The sequence below is a fragment of the Amphibalanus amphitrite genome, unplaced genomic scaffold, assembly GCF_019059575.1.
Source record: "Amphibalanus amphitrite isolate SeventyFive unplaced genomic scaffold, NRLGWU_Aamphi_draft 000400F_arrow, whole genome shotgun sequence".
In the NCBI taxonomy this organism is placed as follows: Eukaryota; Metazoa; Arthropoda; class Thecostraca; order Balanomorpha; family Balanidae; genus Amphibalanus; species Amphibalanus amphitrite.
Window position 1 is genome coordinate 432,544 of NW_024881894.1, and position 24,138 is coordinate 456,681.

At 53.9% G+C, this 24,138-nt stretch overlaps 1 protein-coding gene across 1 annotated transcript in view; it reads right to left on the reverse strand.

Annotated features, from left to right (window-relative positions):
- LOC122390540 (laminin subunit alpha-1-like) overlaps window positions 1-24,138 on the reverse strand; it is a 55,102-nt gene that overhangs the window by 18,592 nt on the left and 12,372 nt on the right. Inside the window, exons 6-32 of the mRNA XM_043383592.1 lie at window positions 14,151-14,283; window positions 13,821-13,961; window positions 11,664-11,837; window positions 11,159-11,337; window positions 10,567-10,701; window positions 10,154-10,268; window positions 9,751-9,891; window positions 9,171-9,370; window positions 8,428-8,621; window positions 7,828-8,066; window positions 7,560-7,671; window positions 7,034-7,329; window positions 6,624-6,788; window positions 6,172-6,341; window positions 5,589-5,706; window positions 5,270-5,368; window positions 4,864-4,990; window positions 4,539-4,715; window positions 4,144-4,298; window positions 3,602-3,760; window positions 3,198-3,352; window positions 2,231-2,413; window positions 1,965-2,066; window positions 1,509-1,677; window positions 1,017-1,164; window positions 553-809; window positions 173-313 (exon numbers count right to left, since the gene is read on the reverse strand). Coding sequence (XP_043239527.1) covers window positions 173-313; window positions 553-809; window positions 1,017-1,164; window positions 1,509-1,677; window positions 1,965-2,066; window positions 2,231-2,413; window positions 3,198-3,352; window positions 3,602-3,760; window positions 4,144-4,298; window positions 4,539-4,715; window positions 4,864-4,990; window positions 5,270-5,368; window positions 5,589-5,706; window positions 6,172-6,341; window positions 6,624-6,788; window positions 7,034-7,329; window positions 7,560-7,671; window positions 7,828-8,066; window positions 8,428-8,621; window positions 9,171-9,370; window positions 9,751-9,891; window positions 10,154-10,268; window positions 10,567-10,701; window positions 11,159-11,337; window positions 11,664-11,837; window positions 13,821-13,961; window positions 14,151-14,283 — 4,384 coding nt within the window. The remainder of the gene's footprint in view (window positions 1-172; window positions 314-552; window positions 810-1,016; window positions 1,165-1,508; window positions 1,678-1,964; window positions 2,067-2,230; window positions 2,414-3,197; window positions 3,353-3,601; window positions 3,761-4,143; window positions 4,299-4,538; window positions 4,716-4,863; window positions 4,991-5,269; window positions 5,369-5,588; window positions 5,707-6,171; window positions 6,342-6,623; window positions 6,789-7,033; window positions 7,330-7,559; window positions 7,672-7,827; window positions 8,067-8,427; window positions 8,622-9,170; window positions 9,371-9,750; window positions 9,892-10,153; window positions 10,269-10,566; window positions 10,702-11,158; window positions 11,338-11,663; window positions 11,838-13,820; window positions 13,962-14,150; window positions 14,284-24,138) is intronic.

Here is a 24,138-nt window from a genome sequence, read left to right on the forward strand (position 1 = left end):
GGATACTTTCTCAGCCATTCACTGGTACAGACAGCGACACACCGGGGTACGGCCGGCGGGACTGACACTGGCACTGACACCGTCCAAACACCGGCTTCCACAGGACAGTCAGCATTGAGACGCCGCTGTTCATCAGCTGACAGTTCCTCGATGGCGCGACCACCACGCTCACCTGGCCGGCAAACGTTGAGATCACCAGCAGGCCGTCCGGGGCGTCTGCCTTGAACGACAGGCCGAAACTGGCGTTCCTCTTCAGACGGTACGAGTCCGTCTCCAAGTAGCCGTCGCCTTGGAAACTCACAGTCCTCAGCTCCTGAGATGGGGCGCCGCGTCAAACGAATACTTACACAACCTTTGTCTGAGCCCCTTCCCCCGTTTAAGCATCTGCCTGGGAAACAGCACAACCCTTTCTCGGAATCCTTGATCCCTTACATCCACACCTCTTTACAGTAGCCGGGTTCAGTCGCCGTCCCAAAGCTGCTATTGCCGAAGGCGGTTCTGCCGATCCGCAGCCTACACCTCTGCCCATTGTTCACCTCTCCCCTGACTGACCTGTCCGGTGCAGCCGTTGGTCACGCCGGTCGAGTTGCCGCTCCTCAGGTTCTGGGCCGTGTCGATCTGCACGTCCCGCACACAGCCCAGCAGCGGCACGAAGGTCAGCTGCGACCACGGCCGACGGTCAAAGTCGGGCGACACCCCGCCCACGTACAGCTTGGAGGTGTCCAGGTAGAGGGCCAGCTCGGGCGGGCTGTCGCCGCCCACCGGGTTAAACGTGCCCTTCGGACCGTCACCGTTCACCTTCAGTAGGACTGCGGGCAACAGACGGCTTATCTGATTACCCCAAATTGAATTAGAAGTGTTACGGTTCTCGTCATTTCACTGATTATCCCTGATCGCGTGCTCCGATAACAGCTTTCAATATACAAGGAAATTATTGACCTTTTAATCGAACATTAAGTACAAGCAACCAATAACTGATAATTAAGCGATTGAAATCAATCTCTGAGTTCACGTACCCTCCTTCTCATAATAAGTTGCCTCAATTTGCGTCCAGTTGCCCGTATTATGCCTTTGTTTGGATTTAACCACGAGTTCGGCATTCTTGCTGAAGGCGACCCGGAACACGACGAATCCATCGCGCAGTTCCAGACTGAACAGCTGACCCTGCGAAGGGCGACACGGGATTTCGATGGTTGGGCAGCCCAGCGAGTTCCACAGAAACAGACCGCAGTTAGTCGCGTCCCCGCTCAGACAATCCGCTTTTCAGACGATCTATGATTCAGCCACTCGAAAGGTGAATCCATTGGGCTACGGGATAGAATATAAACAATGTTGAAATCGAGTCTGCGCGAGTAACGAGATAACTTGGTCAACACCTACATGAGGCAGAGCCAGCCAGTTATGCTGGTTTGTGTCCCGCTTACCTTCTACCCCGAGAAGACCCAGTGCCAGACACGGGCTTTTCTCGTTGGCCACGAGCAGGAGCAGTGCGTCTGCCGCCTACCTACCTTTTTCTCGTTGGCCACGAGCAGCAGCAGTGCGTCGGGGTCGAAGGTGCGCATCCACAGACTGGCGGGCAGGTAAATGCGGCGCTGGCCGCTACTGGCCAGCGGGGACAGCTCCACGTACCCCTCACCGTCAAACGCGCTCTCCGGCGCCGCCGCCAGTTCGTCGGCTCTGCCGGACACAGAGGGCTGTCACCGGCCGGGATGGTGCGCTGTCTGGACTTACAGAGCAACCCAAACAAAGCCGCAGAGCGTGTTTTGGGCGTCCCTTGGGTAAAATTAATTGAAATTATAGGTTATGCTGCACTAGTGCCTTCATGGGTTTCGTAGCATGACGTAGCTTGATATCAAACACAGTGAAGCATCAGTATGGATCCTCATTCGCCACTCTGCAGCCACCCGCTGCTGACTGGCTGCTTTGACAGGGCTGCCGGGCGGCACTGTCGGCTGACGCCTCACCTGGGACCAGTGCGGCAGGCGCCGCAGTCGCGCGTCTCCTGGAAGTTCCACAGACCCAGCGTCTGGCCGTTGATCGAGACGTCATCCAGGCAGCCGGCAAATCTGTGAACAGGCCCTTAAGTATCAGTTCTATTCAGCATCGGTGCAACACAGCACCCTTGCACACAGTTAAAGACATCACTATGCCGATTAATAAATGTGTCAGTGAGGGAGGGAGTCAATCCACCCCGATGGGAGGGCTCTCTCAGCGAGTCACACCGTCTGACCTGTCGGCGGTGACGGGCGCCGGCAGCGGCCGGTCCCGCGGCGCGCCGATGAACACTGGGTCCTCTCCGGTCAGCTCCAGGACCGTGAGGCCGTCCGTGGCGGCTGCAGAAACCGGGGACGGGTCGGCGCCGCCGCCGCCAGGTTCCATCGGACGCACCAGTAGACGGCCCAGGCTGCCGATCCTGGCAGACAGAGACGGAATGACACGGACGGCGGGACAGAGATGGAACGACACGGACGGAGGGACAGAGACGGAATGACACGGACGGCGGGACAGAGACGGAATGACACGGACGGAGGGACAGAGACGGAATGACACGGACGGAGGGACAGAGACGGAATGACACGGACGGAGGGACATAGACGGAATGACACGGACGGAGGGACAGAGACGAAATGACACGGACGGAGGGGCAGAGACGGAATGACAGAGACGGAATGACACGGACGGAGGGACAGAGACGGAATGACACGGAAGGAGGGACAGAGACGGAATGACACGGACGGAGGGACAGAGATGGAACGACACGGACGGCGGGACAGAGACGGAACGACACGGACGGAGGGGCAGAGACGGAATGACACGGACGGAGGGGCAGAGACGGAATGACACGGACGGACGGGCAGAGACGGAATGACACGGACGGAGGGGCAGAGACGGAATGACACGGACGGAGGGGCAGAGACGGAATGACACGGACGGAGGGACAGAGACGGAATGACACGGACGGAGGGACAGAGACGGAATGACACGGACGGGATGATAGTGACAGCAGAGGCAACAGACAGAAATTCGACACAGACCGACCCACCAGTTTAAAGTAATGGTCGAGTTATAGGGTGAAGATCTTCCACGATTATTATTCTTATTTGTGGATTCGTGAATTACTGTTTATAAAAGTTTGAGCGGAATTAGCTATGGCTGATCGCGGGAGCGAGCCCTCCTCCCTGCTATGTGTCGCTGACCTGGTGGCCTCGATGCTGTACCAGCGGTCGTCCCACAGCAGCTGCTCATTGTTCGTCTCCAGCTTCAGCGGGTGAATGACGGACTGCGTGGAGCCGCCGTTATTCCACAGAAACCGCACACGGCGGTCCACCATCTCCACCGCCAGGAAGTCACTCTGGAGAGCGTGAAACATACATCGTAGATCAGCATGCATAGGGAAGGCACTCTGATTAAGTTCCACCACCGCCAAAGACCTCGCACGTGAGTTTTATGTGGCGTTTGATTTGGCACTCAGTCAACCAAAAGTTGGTATAATCATTGTCTGCCCGACCCTGACACCCAATCCCCGCTCCCCCGCTCCCTCCCAGCACCGCGTGGGCCCGCTCAGTGTCCGTTCGGCGTTCCTGTGACGGTCGCCGCCCACCTTTCCCGTCGCTCCAATGAAGAGCAGCAGGGCGTCGGTGATGGCGGGCTCGGAGACGGCGTACCGCAGCCGGAGCGCAGACGTGGCGCCCGGCTGCAGTTCCGACACACGGTACCGACGCGAACACGATGTGCCGTTCGAGGTCAGAGAGACGCGGATCTGCCGGCCGCGGGGTCAAGGTCAGAGGGTCAGTTCGAGGTCAGCGAGACGCGGATCTGCCGGCCGCGGGGTCAAGGTCAGAGGGTCAGTTCGAGGTCAGAGAGACGCGGATCTGCCGGCCGCGGGGTCAAGGTCAGAAGGTCAGTTGGAGGTCAACGAGACGCGGATCTGCCGACCGCAGCGACACCAGCCCGGTCAGTTCTTCACAGCCAACTGACAGTTCTGTCATCCGATGACTGATCGCATGTGAACTGGCGCCGATTAGTACACGCAGACTCTTACAAGCTTCACGACTTCGGTAGGTGTCAACATAATCATACTGCGATTCGGGTGTGTGGTCGTAGTTATAGCAAGAACACGCGAGTAACGCTGATAGAGCTTACCTTCGATGCTGCTTGGCGCGTCTTCAGTATCTTGTTTTTGAGCTGCTCCAGCTGCAGTTTGGCGTCCTTAGTGGACTGGGTCGCCGAGTCCGCCCTCTCCTCCACCTGGATCGCCAGTTTGGCCGCCTCGCTGATGATCTCGGCCGCCTCGTCCACTGGGAACGGACAGCCAAATGGACGTTAGACGGCCGACAAATCGGGGCTTCTTGCTGCAGTTTCGGTATGAACGTAGAAAATAAGAGGTGTGATAAGCTGTATAGGATAAGCGTTAATGAGTGTAAAGTAAACCATGACGTAGGATAAACGTATAAATGGTGTAAATTAAAGAACGTTGAAACAAAGAATAAATAGCATATCGTCCTAACTGGCATGCACGTGCGCCCTGCACTGCTCACCCATCTGCAGTCCGTCGTTGACCCCGGCTTCCGACTGCCGCTGCAGCTTGTCCAGGCCGGGCCGGAGCTCCGACTGCAGCCCGCTCTCCACCTCCCCAGTCCGCGCGTCCACCGCCGCCGCCTTGGCCAGGGCGGCGCGCGCCCGCTCCGCCGCAGCGGCCACCGAGCGGGCCAGCTCTGCGCCGACGGCGGGCGGTCAGACCGGCCGACTGGGGCTCCTCAGATAACACGGCAGTGTTTGGTGACGCGAGAGCTAACGGTAACATATTCATAGCCCCACACACGCACAGACGATACAGGCAACCGATCCTAGTTTGTGACTAACCGGTAGAGTTGAGCTGTTTCAGTTCTCGTTGAATGACATCATTTTGACTCCGGACATCTCGCACGGCGTCGCTGACTCTCTGCAGACTCGTCTTGTTGCCGGCCAGGTCAGCGGATAATGCATTCACCTGGTGAAAAGGTTAAAACTGTCACGTCTTATTCATGGTCTGTCACGTCTTATTCAATCGAAGGAATGACGATGAACTTACAATACTGACAACGATTTAACCAATCAGTAGTCGATTATCACCAACTGCAGATATTCGTGCTTCACTGATCAGCTAAAAGATAAAGTTACCCAAATGTTTTCATGATCCCATGCTGTAGATATTCAAGTGTTTTGACAATTGCCTACCGGTGCATTGCCACGATATGTTCCAGTTCGACAGTGACGATAATCGTCTCACCTGGCGTCCCAGCTGTTCGGCCGCCTTGAGAAGCTCCTCCGATTTATCTTTGGCCTGTTCTCCTTGTGAAGTCAGCGATGCAGTATCAACCAGCCCCACCTGAAGCAAAAAAGTCAGCAGACTCCTTGGACAGAGCTTGGGAATTAGATCACACATTGTGCGCCAAGCTGCTGCTAAAGTAAAAAATCAACATCATTTCAGACTTGTATGTGTATTGTGTAAATATCTCCTAAGCCAACTTAGGCGTACCAGAGGCTTATAAGTCATATCACACCCCAAGGAAACGGATGATCACAGGTCCGGCACCAGCACCACCCACCTGTTGGTTGGCGGCTCTGGCTGTCTCGTTCGCGGCCTCCAGGATGTCCACTATCTCCTGGTAGGCCCGGGCCGCCGCCAGCGACGCGTTAGCCCCCTGGCGAGTCCCCTGGAACAGACTGGGACGGAGCGACCGGTCGCCAGCGTCACAGCCAGGGACACCAGTCAGACGGACCACTCACTACATAAAGCCGAATGGGCCAGCTGGTCTCTCACTACACAGTCATGGAGATGCGGGTTCGCTGAAACAGCTCACCCGGCCAGTTGTTCAGGTATACCAGCTCACCTGGCCAGCTGCTCGGCTATACCATCTCACCTGGCCAGCTGCTCAGGTATACCATCTCACCTGGCCAGCTCCTCAGCTATACCATCTCACCTGGCCAGCTGCTCGGCTATACCATCTCACCTGGCCAGATGCTCGGCTATAACTGCTCAGCTATCCAGCTGCTCTGCTATATCTCACCTGGCCAGCTCCTCGGCTATACCAGCTCACCTGGACAGCCGTTCTCTATACCAGCTCACCTGGCCAGCTGCTCAGGTATACCGGCTCACCTGGCCAGCTGCTCAGGTATATATCATCTCACCTGGCCAGCTCCTCGGCCTGCTGGTTCAGCTGGGCGGCGTGCGCCTCGGCCGGCAGCAGGTACTCCTGCACGAAGTCGGGGCTGAGCTGGGACAGCTCGGCCATCCGCCGCTGCAGCTCCGAGTCGTTCGCAGACACCCGCTGCAGCTGGTCCCGCAGGTCCGTCAGGTCCTGTTTGCAGGAAATACGACGGTGGTGACACATGGATTGGAAGACGATTCATATTGCTGTCAGCAGTTTCGAGGTACGATGGCGATAATGCATGGTGCTTCTTGATTGCGAGGGTTTGCATTGTTTCTAATAAATCATAGTCCATAGAGGATGACTAGCCCTCAGACAGATCTCGTGTCTTAGTGACTCGCCTTGAGACAAGTTTTCAGTCTAAGTGACTTTCTTGAGACAAGTTATCATTTAGACATTGCCACTGAGTCTTGTATGTATTTGTTTACTAACGATGGTCTGTCCCTGCGCCTGATCGTACAGCCTCCTAAGCGGGAGCAGTGCGTCGCTGCTGTTGGCTAGCAGACCCTCCACAGCCTCAGTCTCATTGCTGAGCAGCTGCTTCCGCTGATCCAGGCGCAGCAGTCGGGCTCTCAGATCGTCCAGCAGCGCCTCAGTCTGCGGTCCAGCGGGGAGTCTGAGTTAGATAAAAGTAACGCTACACCGGATCGAAGGGAAATGAAATCGGTACGGAGTACGGTGCGTGACTAAGTTATCAGCAGATATAAAAACATTCGATCAAACAAAAGGGTCTCTAGGATACCTGCCCGCCCTGAACGTTTGGGGATTACGTAAGCCCTTTTGTTTTCCCATGTGACAGGTTCCATGTTGTTCTCTCCCCACCCGAGCAGGTTGGTCCGTACCTCCGTGACGGTTTGCCGCGCGCCCTCTATGAGCCGGCCCATGTCCTGCAGCTTCTCCTGCAGCCGCTCCAGCCTGGTCCGCGGCTCGCTCAGGGCGGTGCCGTTCGGCTCCAGGGCGCGCACCCTGTCCAGGAGCCGGCCCACCTCCGCCAGCTCGTCGTCCGCCCTCCGCTGGGCGTTGGTGAAGTTCCGCCGCCGCAGCTCCTCCAGGATAGCGGAGGCCTCGCGCAGCGCCTGGTCCACGCTGGTGGACGGCGAGCCGCCGCCCATGTACCGCTCCAGGTCCGCCATAGTGCCTGCCGGCGGAGAGGGACGGGAGTTTACACAGCTTGACAGGGAAAACAGCTGCATATAGTCGCTTGTACACCATCTGTAGCTTGTATGGATGACCTCTCCTAACAGCCCTCAGCTAGGTTACCAGACAAGGCACAACAATCTTGATTTTATGTAAACAGGTCTGATATCATTCAAGTTCGAAACAGGACAACATAAGTTGCCATAGCCGTATGAACTCAGAGTCACATACCATCAATCATCGCCTTTGCTTCGGCGACAGAGTCGTTGATGGCTTTCAGTTGGTTCAGCAGCTCTTCTGTTTCGCTCAATTTGTTCGGCAGAGATGACACGAAACTTTCGGACTGAAAAAACAAACGTCAATCACGGTAACAGAAAATCAGAACATGGATCCACCTTTTAGTCAAAATAACAGTAACAGAATTATTTTCGACAAAGAATACTTTTCGAATGCTTATAACCTGTTCTCGCTCGCCAGTTCACCCCGTTCAGTTAGGTACCTGCACCAGGAGGTTTTCGGCCATCGTGTCCAGGTCGAAGGAGTCGTTCAGCGCCTGTAGGCCGACTCTGACTCCAATGTACTCAGTGAGCTCCTCGTCCAGTCGCTCTGTCTCGTTACTGATGGTGTACAGGGTGTCCCAGGGGGCGCCGGCCGAGGAGGGCACGTCCACGGCGGCAGCGAGCTCGGACAGCGCGTCCAGGTCAGCCAGCAGCAGACCCACGCAGCCGTCCTCACACGCTGGAGGCGGAGACAGACGGTCAGGGGGCAGTGGAGGGTCGGGACACGCGGACAACAGTCCGGGGACACGCGGACAGCAGCGGTCATCGGCGTCCGTTGGCACTCCTCGGGGCTCGGTTAGCACGATGGTATCGGTTCACGAACCTCTTACTTAATGGCTAGCTTTATCAGCGCTAGATAACGTTAGTATTTGATCACAATCGCTGCAAACGTCCACATCACTCTGAATCTCAACAAAGTGCATGTGTCCTACCGCAATATCTGATTCCACCCTGACACCGTGGCAGGTCGTATTAACCATAATCACCGCGGTCCGATGCCTCGATAGCCTGCCGCCCTATCCCCGGCCCGTCTGTCTCACCCTGGCAGCCGCGTGCCGTCTGCACGTGTCTGGGCGGACAGGCGGTGCAGTCGCGGCCCGTGCGGCCGGCGCGGCACGGACACTGTCCCGTGGTCGGGTCGCAGTGGTCGGCCACACTGCCGGCCCGGTCACAGCCGCACGGCACGCAGCCCACAGATGGGTCGCGGGCGTCCCCGTAGTAGCCGTAGTCGCACCTGGACGGACGGATGGCAGAGAGCCCCGGTCAGAGTCAGCCACTACATGCAGTGAACTATGCAGTAGACAACAACAGCATATTGAAACGCATTATGTGTGCACGAATGGGATGGTTGGTGCTGCTAAGGTGCTCCCGTTCATAGGACATGGTGAGGCTGAACCCGTAAAACACCAATCACATACCTACTATTCCCTGGGAGCCGGATACCGATACGGGTTCATCCCCTGTTCTGACCGTACCCACCGGTCATAGCCCTCCCCTCTACGATAGTAAGGTACAGGTCTCGCGGGTTTTAGCGGTAGGTTTTGCACCTAGAAAATTTAGTACTTCAGTATTCAGTATTTAGTACTTCAGGCTATATCTTCGTCGTCTTAAGCTTTTAAGTGTTGAAGATGCGATCGACTTGTTGGGTAACAAGCCGGCAATGATCGTGTAAAATGGCTTCATCGTAGATTGACTAGTTTCTGAGATATAACCGGAAATGTAAAAGTGCAAAACCTACCGCTTAATCTCGCGAGACCTGTACTTCTGCTCTGACTGCACCCACCGGTCACAGCGCTGGCCGTAGTAGCCGGGCAGGCACTGGCACCGGAACGCCACCCTGTAGTCCCCTGTGCAGCCCACGGCATTGGAGACGGTCTCGGTGGGACAGAGGCAGCGCCGGCAGCCGCCGCGGTCCGCCGGGTTCCCATAGTAGCCGACCGCGCAGAGCTCGCAGTTCCGGCCGGCAGTGTTGGAGGTGCAGTTCTGGAACACAGCGAGGGCCCCCGGGCGCGTAAGAGGGTCACAGGGCAACGACAGTCAGAGGGAGCGGCCAACAGGACGGGGTCGAAAAAAGGTTAATTGTATTGCATTGTATTGTGTTGCATTTAAGAGCGATCAGCATTCCAAATTGCATGGTAATAAACCTTCGTCGAGTATTTACCAATGTATGAGCCCAGGTGCTATTTTCCTTCCCTTTGGTGCCTGTATTGAGACGTCTGCTGAGACCCAATGTCGACATCATCTAATGTTGACAGACGGCGGCGCTGGGTGACACGGGACCCCCCCCCCCTCCCTCAGTACTGAGTTTATCTCAGACAGCGGTGTCGGGCCACACTTCCCCCTGTTACTCAGCGCAGTCTCACCTGGCAGACTCCGGTGTCCGGGTGGCACGTGGTCGCTCGGCCGTTACACTGGCACTCTGCCACGTCCCCAATCAGGTCAATGATGATCTGACTGCTGCGCTCCTCGCTGGTAAATGTTCGGTAGAACCCTATACTCGGGTCCTGCGGGAACAGCGCAGTCGGGGGGGTGTCAGCTGGACTTTGCCGAGTGGGCGTCACTGAGTCAATATGTGTCAGATAGTAAATAAGATGGTCGATATGGGTAAAAAAGCTGCCGTCTGCAGTCCTGTCTTGCGAAGTGTATTCAATAAACACCTACATGAATAAATACAAAAAATGACAGAAATACAACAAATGAATCAAATGTGTGTCCCAGCTACTGATGAGGTCATAACGCCAAGCCGGCTGTGTGCGGAGAGCTCACCTGACAGGAGGAGCCGCTGTACTGAGCCGGACAGGCGCAGCGCTCTATGCCCAGCGCCGTGTCGCCCGGCCGGCCGTACGTCGGCTCGGCCATGTCCCAACTGATGTCCCATATCCTGGGGCAGACGGCAGACGCGTCAGCCAACCATTGTCCAGACCAGCATACAGAGACACAAGTTCGCCAGAGCTGGAGCTACCAGACAGAGCCTGATATGAGTGAATACGGGTGTGCTTATTTCATCTCCAAAGACACAGGCCCTCTAGAGCAAGAGATTAGAGCTAGAGTTAGGTATTAGCTAGAAAGTTTGGTATACCTACGCCTAAGTGTGCTTATTCTATCCCAACGTTTGACTGTTTGAGAGTGTACATCAGTCTGTCTTCTGCATATTTTTTTTTTAAATTGCGTTGGCTCACTCTGCTTTGCGTGTGTCGATGGCGTCCGTGGCCCTGACGAGCACCAGAGTGGTGTTCTGTAGCGCCACCATCAGAGTCTCCCGGCTGACCGGGGCCGAGCCGTCCCCCTTCCGGCGCCACAGCGACTCGTGGAACCTGACAACCGAGTACGGATCAGTGGGGTACCGGGGGTACAGAGGTACAGAGCCGTCCCCCTTCCGGCGCCACAGAGACTCGTGGAACCTGACAACGGAGTACGGAACAGTGGGGTACCGGGGGTACAGAGGTACAGAGCCGTCCCCCTTCCGGCGCCACAGAGACTCGTGGAACCTGACAACGGAGCACGGAACATCAGAGTACAGAAAAGGGTCGCCAATGGCACACAGCGTGCGCCGTTACTGTGCACCCGTTCAAGGACACAACAGCTTACTGGATTCCCATTTACATTTCCCCTAAAAATGTCTTCCGTAAGCACAGCTCAGGTAAATGCGGAGTCCGTGCTATTTACGCTATAGGTATAGCTCATCACTGTGCAACAATTACTTCCCGATGGCCTTACTTTGGGATTCCTCTTCTAAGTCCAGCCGCGCCTCTCTGTGCCCCGAATACCCACCTGACGGTGTGCAGGCCGTCGGGGCCTGGCCGGTCGTCCTCGGGGAAATACTCCAGCACCAGCCGGCTGTGACCCTGAAGCTGCACCAGCGGGTAGGAGGCCAGGACGGCGGCGGGGAACGGCCGCACACCGCCCTCAGTGCGCAGACGGAACCGCAGTTCACCGTTGTAAGAGCGGACCTGAGGGAGGGGCCGACAGGGGCGTCACGGCACATGAAGTCAGGCGATGGATAGAGAGTGAGAATCTAACTAGCACAGAACCTTTAATCATATGGATGCAGTGGAAGCCTGTCCATCACCGTCACACTGACAGAGTAGGTAATTGAAGAGCTGTTTAGACGGTAGTAGCCACTAGCCAAATAATTTTTTTTTCGAGAAACATGCTACCACCCGGACATTTATCAAGTAGCTACCCGCAGATGCCGGCAGATGAGTAGGTGAGTCTCGCCCTGTGGACCTGCTCGTCCACCCCGCTGGCTGCTCTATCCGCCGCCGGTGAGACTCGCCTTGTCGCCGAGGAACTGTGGCGGCAGCTCCCAGTAGACAGGCGTGTCTAGCGGCTGTCCGAGCCCCAGCTGGACATCCCCGCTCCGCTCCGGGATCACCCGCAGCGTGTTGATGATGTCCAGACGCGTCTGACCCGGACCCAGCGTCAGGGAACGCTTGTCGGGCAGCGTCAGCTGGTGGTGGGAGACAGGTCAGGTCAGCAGGTGGGTCAGCGACAGAAGTCAATTCACTTCATACATTTGGAAACAGACTAGGCAGTCAGGCTAGTTGGTGCTGAGCCGTTGGACGGCTGCACTTTTGAACCACAGATTCGCTCCCAGAAGGCGTTCATAACACAAATAACTGGAATCAATAAATGCCAATGAAATAGAAAAACAGCTTTGAAGTTATAATTCGGCAAATGTAAAACACTTGAGACGTTGCTTCTTGCGACATCTAGCGGCAATTGAACGGCGTCAGACAACCAAAACCACGATAAGACATACATCATGAAACTCAGACGAATGTGTTTCAAAATTAGTCACAAACACTAAAAGCACTGGCAGGAAGGCGGCTGCCATATTTTTTAATGTTCATTTTTGCCACTTCGGTGAAGCATCATGCTACAGAGTTCGCTCATAGGTCAGCCATTCCACACAGCAGCATCTGAGGTTTATGATACAGTGGTGGGGAGAATGGTTTACATTCGCTCGGTGGCACCACTCCCCAACAGTTGGATCATCACAGGCAGGCCACAGCATGACGGCTAACAGGGATTGTAACAGCACAATGCAGCGCGCTGGTGTCTCGGGCAGCGGCAGCAGCCGCAGGTGAAACCAGTGGGAGCAGCATCGCAAAGCGCGACACAAGGGTCGAGCTGCATGCAGATACACGTCTGTAATCGGCGGTGTGCTCGATATATTTCGACAGTTGAACTTAGATGTTTGACTTTCAGTTCAGGTAGCTTCAGGTAGCAGCAGCAGCAGCGGCGGCGGCAGCGTGTTACGATTGGCGAGGCGAAGGGGAGCCAACTGACGAGCCTCTAATGTCCATGTCCCAGCATTGGTCGCTCCGAGACAGAGCCCGGTTACTCGTTGTTGCGAGTCTGACTTCCATCAGTCATGCCTCCGCTCCACCCGTGTTAGCCACATTATACGGAGGCGGCGTTGTCAGCGGCGGCTGCCGCCTAAAACCCTGCTATCTCAGCGCCACATACGTGAATGTAGCAGATCTCTTCCGTGCGCCACAGAACGAACGGGTACGTCTCGACCGTCTCGTACGTTTCGTCGTACTCGATGATCACCGAGCGGTTCGTCCTTACGACAAAGAGCTGAAAGATCGGGTAAGCCAGACACCTGTCTTGACATTGTATCAGCTGTGATTGCAGACCATAAGGCATGCAAACATTGTGTGTAAAGGTCATTGGAACGACTCGATCTTAGCACGGCATTAAACCCTGGTTACACTTGCAGTAATCTAAATCATGGCCAATGGCTTTGATAAAAACATTCTTAGAATGTATAACAGGGTCTTAGACCAAACATTGAAAGCAGACTTCAAAGTCTTAGGAATCGACTGTGCCAAGATTGGCAAAATTGTACACCATCTGAATCATTCGACTGAAAAGGCGAGCATCGATCAGACACCAACCAAACAGCAACAGCAATTCAAGACTGAAATAATCATCATGATGCAAATTACAAGACAGCAGATATACAAGTGGCAAAACAAGCGTATGAAATGGAAGAAAAATATAGAAAAAAGTGAAAAAGACACAACTTCCAAGACGACGAGAAGTCGCTACGCTTCACGATGCATGACACTTACCATTTAGCTGCATACTTAGTAGCTGATAAGTGTCCCTCAGTGTAATCTGGTGTGGACAACCGACAAGGATGGTTGGCGACTCACGACTGCGAGATGTAGGCCGCATCGGTACGTACCGGCACCCAGGTGAACTCTGCCTGCGAGCACTGTAAGCTCCCCGTGAGGGCACTGTAAGGGGGGGGGGATGTTCCGTACCGGCACCCAGGTGAACTCTGCCTGCGAGCACTGTAAGCTCCCCGTGAGGGTACTGTAAGGGGGGGGGGATGTTCCGTACCGGCACCCAGGTGAACTCTGCCTGCGAGCACTGTAAGCTCCCCGTGAGGGTACTGTAAGGGGGGGGGGGTCCGTACCGGCACCCAGGTGAACTCTGCCTGCGAGCACTGTCCACTCCTGGTGAAGCAGAAACAGGCCGTGCAGCCGTCCGGATTGTCGGCGCTCAGACCGAACGTGTTGGGCGCGCACTGGTCGCACCGGGCGCCGCGAACATTCGTCTGAAACAAACCCGCTCTGTCATGCCGATGGCATAAAACATCTGTTTGACGCGGTATACAATTATATAACGTTCTAAGAGCCAACACGTGGAAAATTCATTTTTACTTATAGCTGGAAAAATAAAGGTTGGAAACATGAAAAAACGCAAAAGATAGCGAAAGATTAGAAACGATATCGTTCCCACAAACCTTGCAGTAGCAGCGTCCCTGTTGGTCGCAGGGACAGTTTCCCTCGTTGTCGCAGCCGGCGGTCCCGGCCGGGTCACACTGGCACCGCCGACAGCGGGGGAACGAGTAGAACCCCAGCGAGCAGCGCTCGCACCTGTAACAGACACAGCGAGCAGCGGTCACACCTGGAACAGACCAGCGAGCAGCGGTCACACCTGTAACAGACACAGCGAGCAGCGGTCACAGTCCTGGAACAGACACAGCGATCAGCGCTCGCACCTGTAACCAGTTCGGTGTGTGCTGATCATTTGTGCGACAATTCGAACACCTGACGTAAAGAAAAAAAAATACAAAATATATTTGAAAACACAAAAACCGAGACAGTCTATCGAAAAAGGGATCCTCGACCGCATGACACCCATTCACTCATCCATTCAATCATGCCTACATTCATTCATTCATTCATTCATTCATTTATTCATTCATTCATTCACTCATTAATCCGTTCATTCATTCATTCATTCATTCATTCATTCATTCATTCATTCATTCATTCATTCATTATTTATTCATTCATTTGCATGCACTTGTGTTTGAAATCCATTCATTCATTTGCTTTTTTCATCATCCATTGACAAATATATCCCAATATATCTATGAATGGCAGCGATTCAAGATGTTTCGTATCATATCAGGCCTGATGTCAGTACGCCAGTTCTAATCCCAAATATGTGCCAAACTTGATAAGACAGATGACGCATAGGGGACACCGGTGGGCGCCCGACCGCCCCGGACAGTCTGGCCGGCGGATAAGCGGCCTCTCGGTGGGACAGGGCACTTGACTCGGCACTCGACATGACCTGGGACGGCCCCCGACAACAGGGCCACATGGTGTGGGGGCACTACGGCCGCCCTGTGGGACCGCGTGCTATAACTGATGTCCTCACAGTGACGTGTTCTGTCTCTTCTCGACAGCGGCGGGTGGGCAGTGCACCTCCAGCTGAGGGGTAAGGATCAGAGGGATCAGGGCGGCTCCTCATTGAGCCGAGGCCAACACCGTGACCGGACCTCCCGCTGGCAGAACGTGTCACAGCGCCCGCAGCGAAACTGTACCGGGGGCGCTGGGTTATCCCACCGGGATGGACACGCCCGTCCACTGATAGCAAAACAATTTCGGTGATAAGAACGAAAAATCAATACCTTTAGCTCATACACAAGTCAAGGCATTAGGCATAGGTACCTATTGCGCCAGTTCAGATGACCGTTCAACTGAGGGCCAGAACTCAAATTGGTAGGCACGGTAAAATGTCCGTGAAGTTAGCGTCAGCAACAGCAACGAATACAGCGTCGGATTCAGAATCGCTTAAAAAACTCATATTAGGTCAATTGGGGGACGGGGAGCAAGAATATGACCTTTATTTGGCCCTAGCTCTTACCCCTTACCCCTTAATCGGCCCTTAAAGGAAGGGGCGCGTCAAAAGTGCCTCAAGGGTTCGTCTGATCGCCAAAATAAGGGTCGCAATCGATTCCTCGGGTCAATATCTAGCCGCAGCCTCGGGTTCCAGATGTGTGCAACTTACCCCTTACCCCTTAATCGGCCCTTAAAGGAAGGGGCGCATCAAAAGTGCCTCAAGGGTTCGTCTGATCGCCAAAATAAGGGTCGCAATCGATTCCCCGGGTCAATATCTAGCCGCAGCCTCGGGTTCCAGATGTGTGCAACTTACCCCTTACCCCTTAATCGGCCCTTAAAGGAAGGGGCGCGTCAAAAGTGCCTCAAGGGTTCGCCTGATCGCCAAAATAAGGGTCGCAATCGATTCCCCGGGTCAATATCTAGCCGCAGCCTCGGGTTCCAGATGTGTGCAACTTACCCCTTACCCCTTAATCGGCCCTTAAAGGAAGGGGCGCGTCAAAAGTGCCTCAAGGGTTCGTCTGATCGCCAAAATAAGGGTCGCAATCGATTCCTCGGGTCAATATCTAGCCGCAGCCTCGGGTTCCAGATGTGTGCAACTTACCCCTTACCCCTTAATCGGCCCTTAAAGGAAGGGGCGCGTCAAAAGTGCCTCAAGGGTTCGTCTGATCGCCAAAATAAGGGTCGCAATCGATTCCTCGGGTCAATATCTAGCCGCAGCCTCGGGTTCCAGATGTGTGCAACTTACCCCTTACCCCTTAATCGGCCCTTAAAGGAAGGGGCGCGTCAAAAGTGCCTCAAGGGTTCGTCTGATCGCCAAAATAAGGGTCGCAATCGATTCCCCGGGTCAATATCTAGCCGCAGCCTCGGGTTCCAGATGTGTGCAACTTACCCCTTACCCCTTAATCGGCCCTTAAAGGAAGGGGCGCGTCAAAAGTGCCTCAAGGGTTCGTCTGATCGCCAAAATAAGGGTCGCAATCGATTCCTCGGGTCAATATCTAGCCGCAGCCTCGGGTTCCAGATGTGTGCAACTTACCCCTTACCCCTTAATCGGCCCTTAAAGGAAGGGGCGCGTCAAAAGTGCCTCAAGGGTTCGTCTGATCGCCAAAATAAGGGTCGCAATCGATTCCTCGGGTCAATATCTAGCCGCAGCCTCGGGTTCCAGATGTGTGCAACTTACCCCTTACCCCTTAATCGGCCCTTAAAGGAAGGGGCGCGTCAAAAGTGCCTCAAGGGTTCGTCTGATCGCCAAAATAAGGGTCGCAATCGATTCCCCGGGTCAATATCTAGCCGCAGCCTCGGGTTCCAGATGTGTGCAACTTACCCCTTACCCCTTAATCGGCCCTTAAAGGAAGGGGTGCGTCAAAAGTGCCTCAAGGGTTCGTCTGATCGCCAAAATAAGGGTCGCAATCGATTCCCCGGGTCAATATCTAGCCGCAGCCTCGGGTTCCAGATGTGTGCAACTTACCCCTTACCCCTTAATCGGCCCTTAAAGGAAGGGGCGCGTCAAAAGTGCCTCAAGGGTTCGTCTGATCGCCAAAATAAGGGCCGCAATCGATTATTCGGGTCAATATCTAGCCGCAGCCTCGGGTTCCAGATGTGTGCAACTTACCCCTTACCCCTTAATCGGCCCTTAAAGGAAGGGGCGCGTCAAAAGTGCCTCAAGGGTTCGTCTGATCGCCAAAATAAGGGTCGCAATCGATTCCCCGGGTCAATATCTAGCCGCAGCCTCGGGTTCCAGATGTGTGCAACTTACCCCTTACCCCTTAATCGGCCCTTAAAGGAAGGGGCGCGTCAAAAGTGCCTCAAGGGTTTGCCTGATCGCCAAAATAAGGGTTGCAATCGATTCCCCGGGTCAATATCTAGCCGCAGCCTCGGGTTCCAGATGTGTGCAACTTACCCCTTACCCCTTAATCGGCCCTTAAAGGAAGGGGCGCGTCAAAAGTGCCTCAAGGGTTCGTCTGATCGCCAAAATAAGGGTCGCAATCGATTCCTCGGGTCAATATCTAGCCGCAGCCTCGGGTTCCAGATGTGTGCAACTTACCCCTTACCCCTTAATCGGCCCTTAAAGGAAGGGGCGCGTCAAAAGTGCCTCAAGGGTTCGTCTGATCGCCAAAATAAGGGTCGCAATCGATTCCCCGGGTCAATATCTAGCCGCAGCCTCGGGTTCCAGATGTGTGCAACTTACCCCTTACCCCTTAATCGGCCCTTAGAGGAAGGGGCGCGTCAAAAGTGCCTCAAGGGTTCGTCTGATCGCCAAAATAAGGGTCGCAATCGATTCCTCGGGTCAATATCTAGCCGCAGCCTCGGGTTCCAGATGTGTGCAACTTACCCCTTACCCCTTAATCGGCCCTTAAAGGAAGGGGCGCGTCAAAAGTGCCTCAAGGGTTCGTCTGATCGCCAAAATAAGGGTCGCAATCGATTCCTCGGGTCAATATCTAGCCGCAGCCTCGGGTTCCAGATGTGTGCAACTTACCCCTTACCCCTTAATCGGCCCTTAAAGGAAGGGGCGCGTCAAAAGTGCCTCAAGGGTTCGTCTGATCGCCAAAATAAGGGTCGCAATCGATTCCCCGGGTCAATATCTAGCCGCAGCCTCGGGTTCCAGATGTGTGCAACTTACCCCTTACCCCTTAACCCTCGCACGACCAGGCCATTTCTCATAACACGAACGACCAAGGGGGGGGGTTGTTACGACCCCCCCCCCCCCCCCTGGCGTTTCGAAACGGAAGGTCGTAGAGCTTAGCGGAAAAAACCAACGGATTGCTCTCAACGAGATCTCGCGATTGGTGGTATATTTTTTGGTCCTAGGTCAACATTTGACCTACTTTTGACCGGTCAAAGGTCAAATTTTCGGAAAAATAGACTTTTTTCAACTTTCGGCGGCGATTGCGGCAAAACCGTGGGAGATATCGACTTGAAACCTTCACTATCGTGTTCCTTGATCAATTCTCTATCCTTTGGTATGTATTTCGTTTCCCTAGCTCTAAAAATGGCGCGTTGGGAGCGCCGGAAGTCGGCAAGGTCACAGTCGGCGGCAGAAATTCGAAAAATCAAAATTTAAATTTTTGAAATCTGATTGTATTTTTGGATTTGGGAGGTCCATTTGCTCCCTACAGAAGCTAATATTGCTGCATATTCCCATTGAGGTGACAAGAATTAGCAAAATAGTGGTTCGGGCGCTTTTCAAAAATAGTACCGGACGCTGTTCCTCTTGTGACGTCATACCTCCGTGACCTGACCTGACCCGGTCAAATTTCTTATACCATATAATAGCCAATACTTGCCCCAACATGCATGGGAAGTTTCATCACGATCCATCAACCGATGTCCGTACCACCGGCAGGAAACCTCGGGCGTTGGCACTCAGTTTGTGAAAATCCGGCCGGAGGCTGTACCTCTTATGACGTCATAACTCCGTGACCTGACATGACCCGATCAATTTTTTTTCGGCAAAAGATGCGCAAAGGTTGCCCCAGAGGGTATTGAAAATTTCAGCCCGCTACGACAAGCCGTTTAGCGTGCACTTCGAAAAAACCTCAGGGGGGGTTGATACAACTCCCCCCCTAGGCGTTCTAGGGTTAATCGGCCCTTAACCCTCGCCCTGGCAGGGCATTTTTCATAACACGGCCTGGCAGGGGGGGTCGATGCGACCCCCCCCCTCGCGATTGGCTCCTATGGCACCTAGAAACACCAAATTTGGTAGGTAGGTGGGCCCCCTGGAGTTCTCGCCCCTGTGCAAATTTGGTTGCTCTAGGTCAATATTTAGGGGGGTTTTGGGGGGTATAAATGTAAAAATTTCGCTAAAAACAGGTCAAAAGTTTTTCGCTTATAATTTTTGATGTAATTAAGATAGAGCAAAAAGAAAAGCACCAGTGAACTCAGCACGTCAAGGCGCGTCGAATGATATACTTTTTAGCTTGCTTAAGTGTACTTAAAGTTTTTCTTAAATTTTAAGTAAACTTAAATTAATAAATTAAGTTCAAGTTAACCAAATTGCATCATATCGCATATCATTCGATTCGGCTGATCACCAGGAACACAATGATACCATTTTTTAAGCTCTAGCGTCATTATGTGCCAAGTTATTGGCAAAAACGTCATTTGACATCAGTTGACCTCATTTGACCTGACCCATGGATAAGTACTCCAAACAAAGAAGCACCAAGTGACCTGCTGTTAAGTACTGTGGTTTCCAAGCACAAAAGTGATAGAACGAAGCGGATATCTCCAGTATTTTCCGAATTTAGTATTTTCCCATAGGCTTAACATAACGACGTAATGACCTGTAACTGACCTCAGGTCAGTGACCTCAAAAAACCCGAACTATATGTTATACAACTCGGTGACCTTAGAACATCCTGAAAGTTTGAAGGAAATCAGTGCAAAACTGTGAGTTGGACAGGTGCAAAAAGAAAATTGAAATTTGACCATGACCTTGTACCGGTTTTTCTGACCTGGTGACCTGACCCAAGGTCACCCGGACCTGAAATTTTCAGGTCATATGTAAAAAGGTTGCCCCATAGGCTGTGCCAAATTTGGCGGCGCTGCGCGCCGCCGTTTTTACGCTATCTTCGAAAAACCTTAGGGGGGGGGGGGGGTCGCATCGACCCCCCCCCCCCTGCCAGGGCGAGGGTTAAAGGAAGGGGCGCGTCAAAAGTGCCTCAAGGGTTCGTCTGATCGCCAAAATAAGGGTCGCAATCGATTTCCGGGTCAATATCTAGCCGCAGCCTCGGGTTCCAGATGTGTGCAACTTACCCCTTACCCCTTAATCGGCCCATAAAGGAAGGGGCGCGTCAAAAGTGCCTCAAGGGTTCGTCTGATCGCCAAAATAAGGGTCGCAATCGATTCCTCGGGTCAATATCTAGCCGTAGCCTCGGGTTCCAGATGTGTGCAACTTACCCCTTACCCCTTAATCGGCCCTTAAAGGAAGGGGCGCGTCAAAAGTGCCTCAAGGGCTCGTCTGATCGCCAAAATAAGGGTCGCAATCGATTCCTCGGGTCAATATCTAGCCGCAGCCTCGGGTTCCAGATGTGTGCAACTTACCCCTTACCCCTTAATCGGCCCTTAAATGAAGGGGCGCGTCAAAAGTGCCTCAAGGGTTCGTCTGATCGCCAAAATAAGGGTCGCAATCGATTCCCCGGGTCAATATCTAGCCGCAGCCTCGGGTTCCAGATGTGTGCAACTTACCCCTTACCCCTTAATCGGCCCTTAAAGGAAGGGGCGCGTCAAAAGTGCCTCAAGGGTTCGTCTGATCGCCAAAATAAGGGTCGCAATCGATTCCTCGGGTCAATATCTAGCCGCAGCCTCGGGTTCCAGATGTGTGCAACTTACCCCTTACCCCTTAATCGGCCCTTAAAGGAAGGGGCGCGTCAAAAGTGCCTCAAGGGTTCGTCTGATCGCCAAAATAAGGGTCGCAATCGATTTTCCGGGTCAATATCTAGCCGCAGCCTCCGGTTCCAGATGTGTGCAACTTACCCCTTACCCCTTAATCGGCCCTTAAAGGAAGGGGCGCGTCAAAAGTGCCTCAAGGGTTCGTCTGATCGCCAAAATAAGGGTCGCAATCGATTCCCCGGGTCAATATCTAGCCGCAGCCTCGGGTTCCAGATGTGTGCAACTTACCCCTTACCCCTTAATCGGCCCTTAAAGGAAGGGGCGCGTCAAAAGTGCCTCAAGGGTTCGTCTGATCGCCAAAATAAGGGTCGCAATCGATTCCTCAGGTCAATATCTAGCCGCAGCCTCGGGTTTCAGATGTGTGCAACTTACCCCTTACCCCTTAATCGGCCCTTAAAGGAAGGGGCGCGTCAAAAGTGCCTCAAGGGTTCGTCTGATCGCCAAAATAAGGGTCGCAATCGATTCCCCGGGTCAATATCTAGCCGCAGCCTCGGGTTCCAGATGTGTGCAACTTACCCCTTACACCTTAATCGGCCCTTAAAGGAAGGGGCGCGTCAAAAGTGCCTCAAGGGTTCGTCTGATCGCCAAAATAAGGGTCGCAATCGATTCCCCGGGTCAATATCTAGCCGCAGCCTCGGGTTCCAGATGTGTGCAACTTACCCCTTACCCCTTAATCGGCCCTTAAGGCAAGGGGCGCGTCAAAAGTGCCTCAAGGGTTCGTCTGATCGCCAAAATAAGGGTCGCAATCGATTCCTCGGGTCAATATCTAGCCGCAGCCTCGGGTTCCAGATGTGTGCAACTTACCCCTTACCCCTTAATCGGCCCTTAAAGGAAGGGGCGCGTCAAAAGTGCCTCAAGGGTTCGTCTGATCGCCAAAATAAGGGTCGCAATCGATTCCTCGGGTCAATATCTAGCCGCAGCCTGGGGTTCCAGATGTGTGCAACTTACCCCTTACCCCTTAATCGGCCCTTAAAGGAAGGGGCGCGTCAAAAGTGCCTCAAGGGTTCGTCTGATCGCCAAAATAAGGGTCGCAATCGATTCCCCGGGTCAATATCTAGCCGCAGCCTCGGGTTCCAGATGTGTGCAACTTACCCCTTACCCCTTAATCGGCCCTTAAAGGAAGGGGCGCGTCAAAAGTGCCTCAAGGGTTCGTCTGATCGCCAAAATAAGGGTCGCAATCGATTTTCCGGGTCAATATCTAGCCGCAGCCTCCGGTTCCAGATGTGTGCAACTTACCCCTTACCCCTTAATCGGCCCTTAAAGGAAGGGGCGCGTCAAAAGTGCCTCAAGTGTTCGTCTGATCGCCAAAATAAGGGTCGCAATCGATTCCCCGGGTCAATATCTAGCCGCAGCCTCGGGTTCCAGATGTGTGCAACTTACCCCTTACCCCTTAATCGGCCCTTAAAGGAAGGGGCGCGTCAAAAGTGCCTCAAGGGTTCGTCTAATCGCCAAAATAAGGGTCGCAATCGATTCCTCGGGTCAATATCTAGCCGCAGCCTCGGGTTCCAGATGTGTGCAACTTACCCCTTACCCCTTAATCGGCCCTTAAAGGAAGGGGCGCGTCAAAAGTGCCTCAAGGATTCGTCTGATCGCCAAAATAAGGGTCGCAATCGATTCCCCGGGTCAATATCTAGCCGCAGCCTCGGGTTCCAGATGTGTGCAACTTACCCCTTACCCCTTAATCGGCCCTTAAAGGAAGGGGCGCGTCAAAAGTGCCTCAAGGGTTCGTCTGATCGCCAAAATAAGGGTCGCAATCGATTCCTCGGGTCAATATCTAGCCGCAACCTCGGGTTCCAGATGTGTGCAACTTACCCCTTACCCCTTAATCGGCCCTTAAAGGAAGGGGCGCGTCAAAAGTGCCTCAAGGGTTCGTCTGATCGCCAAAATAAGGGTCGCAATCGATTCCTCGGGTCAATATCTAGCCGCAGCCTCGGGTTCCAGATGTGTGCAACTTACCCCTTACCCCTTAATCGGCCCTTAAAGGAAGGGGCGCGTCAAAAGTGCCTCAAGTGCCTCTGATCGCCAAAATAAGGGTCGCAATCGATTTTCCGGGTCAATATCTAGCCGCAGCCTCCGGTTCCAGATGTGTGCAACTTACCCCTTACCCCTTAATCGGCCCTTAAAGGAAGGGGCGCGTCAAAAGTGCCTCAAGGGTTCGTCTGATCGCCAAAATAAGGGTCGCAATCGATTCCCCGGGTCAATATCTAGCCGCAGCTTCGGGTTACAGATGTGTGTAACTTACCCCTTACCCCTTAATCGGCCCTTAATGGAAGGGGCGCGTCAAAAGTGCCTCAAGGGTTCGTCTGATCGCCAAAATAAGGGTCGCAATCGATTCCTCGGGTCAATATCTAGCCGCAGCCTCGGGTTTCAGATGTGTGCAACTTACCCCTTACCCCTTAATCGGCCCTTCAATGAAGGGGCGCGTCAAAAGTGCCTCAAGGGTTCGTCTGATCGCCAAAATAAGGGTCGCAATCGATTCCCCGGGTCAATATCTAGCCGCAGTTTCGGGTTCCAGATGTGTGGAACTTACCCCTTACCCCTTAATCGGCCCTTAAAGGAAGGGGCGCGTCAAAAGTGCCTCAAGGGTTCGTCTGATCGCCAAAATAAGGGTCGCAATCGATTCCTCGGGTCAATATCTAGCCGCAGCCTCGGGTTCCAGATGTGTGCAACTTACCCCTTACCCCTTAATCGGCCCTTAAAGGAAGGGGCGCGTCAAAAGTGCCTCAAGGGTTCGTCTGATCGCCAAAATAAGGGTCGCAATCGATTCCTCGGGTCAATATCTAGCCGCAGCCTCGGGTTCCAGATGTGTGCAACTTACCCCTTATCCCTTAATCGGCCGTTAAAGGAAGGGGCGCGTCAAAAGTGCCTCAAGGGTTCGTCTGATCGCCAAAACAGACGAACCCTTGAGGCACTTTTGACGCGCCCCTTCCCTTAAGGGCCGATTAAGGGGTAAGGGGTAAGCTGCACACATCTGAAACCCGAGGCTGCGGCTAGATATTGACCCGAGGAATCGATTGCGACCCTTATTTTGGCGATCAGACGAACCCTTGAGGCACTTTTGACGCGCCCCTTCCTTTAAGGGCCGATTAAGGGGTAAGGGGTAAGTTGCACACATCTGGAACCCGAGGCTGCGGCTAGATATTGACCCGGGGAATCGATTGCGAGTGCGACCCTTATTTTGGCGATCAGACGAACCCTTGAGGCACTTTT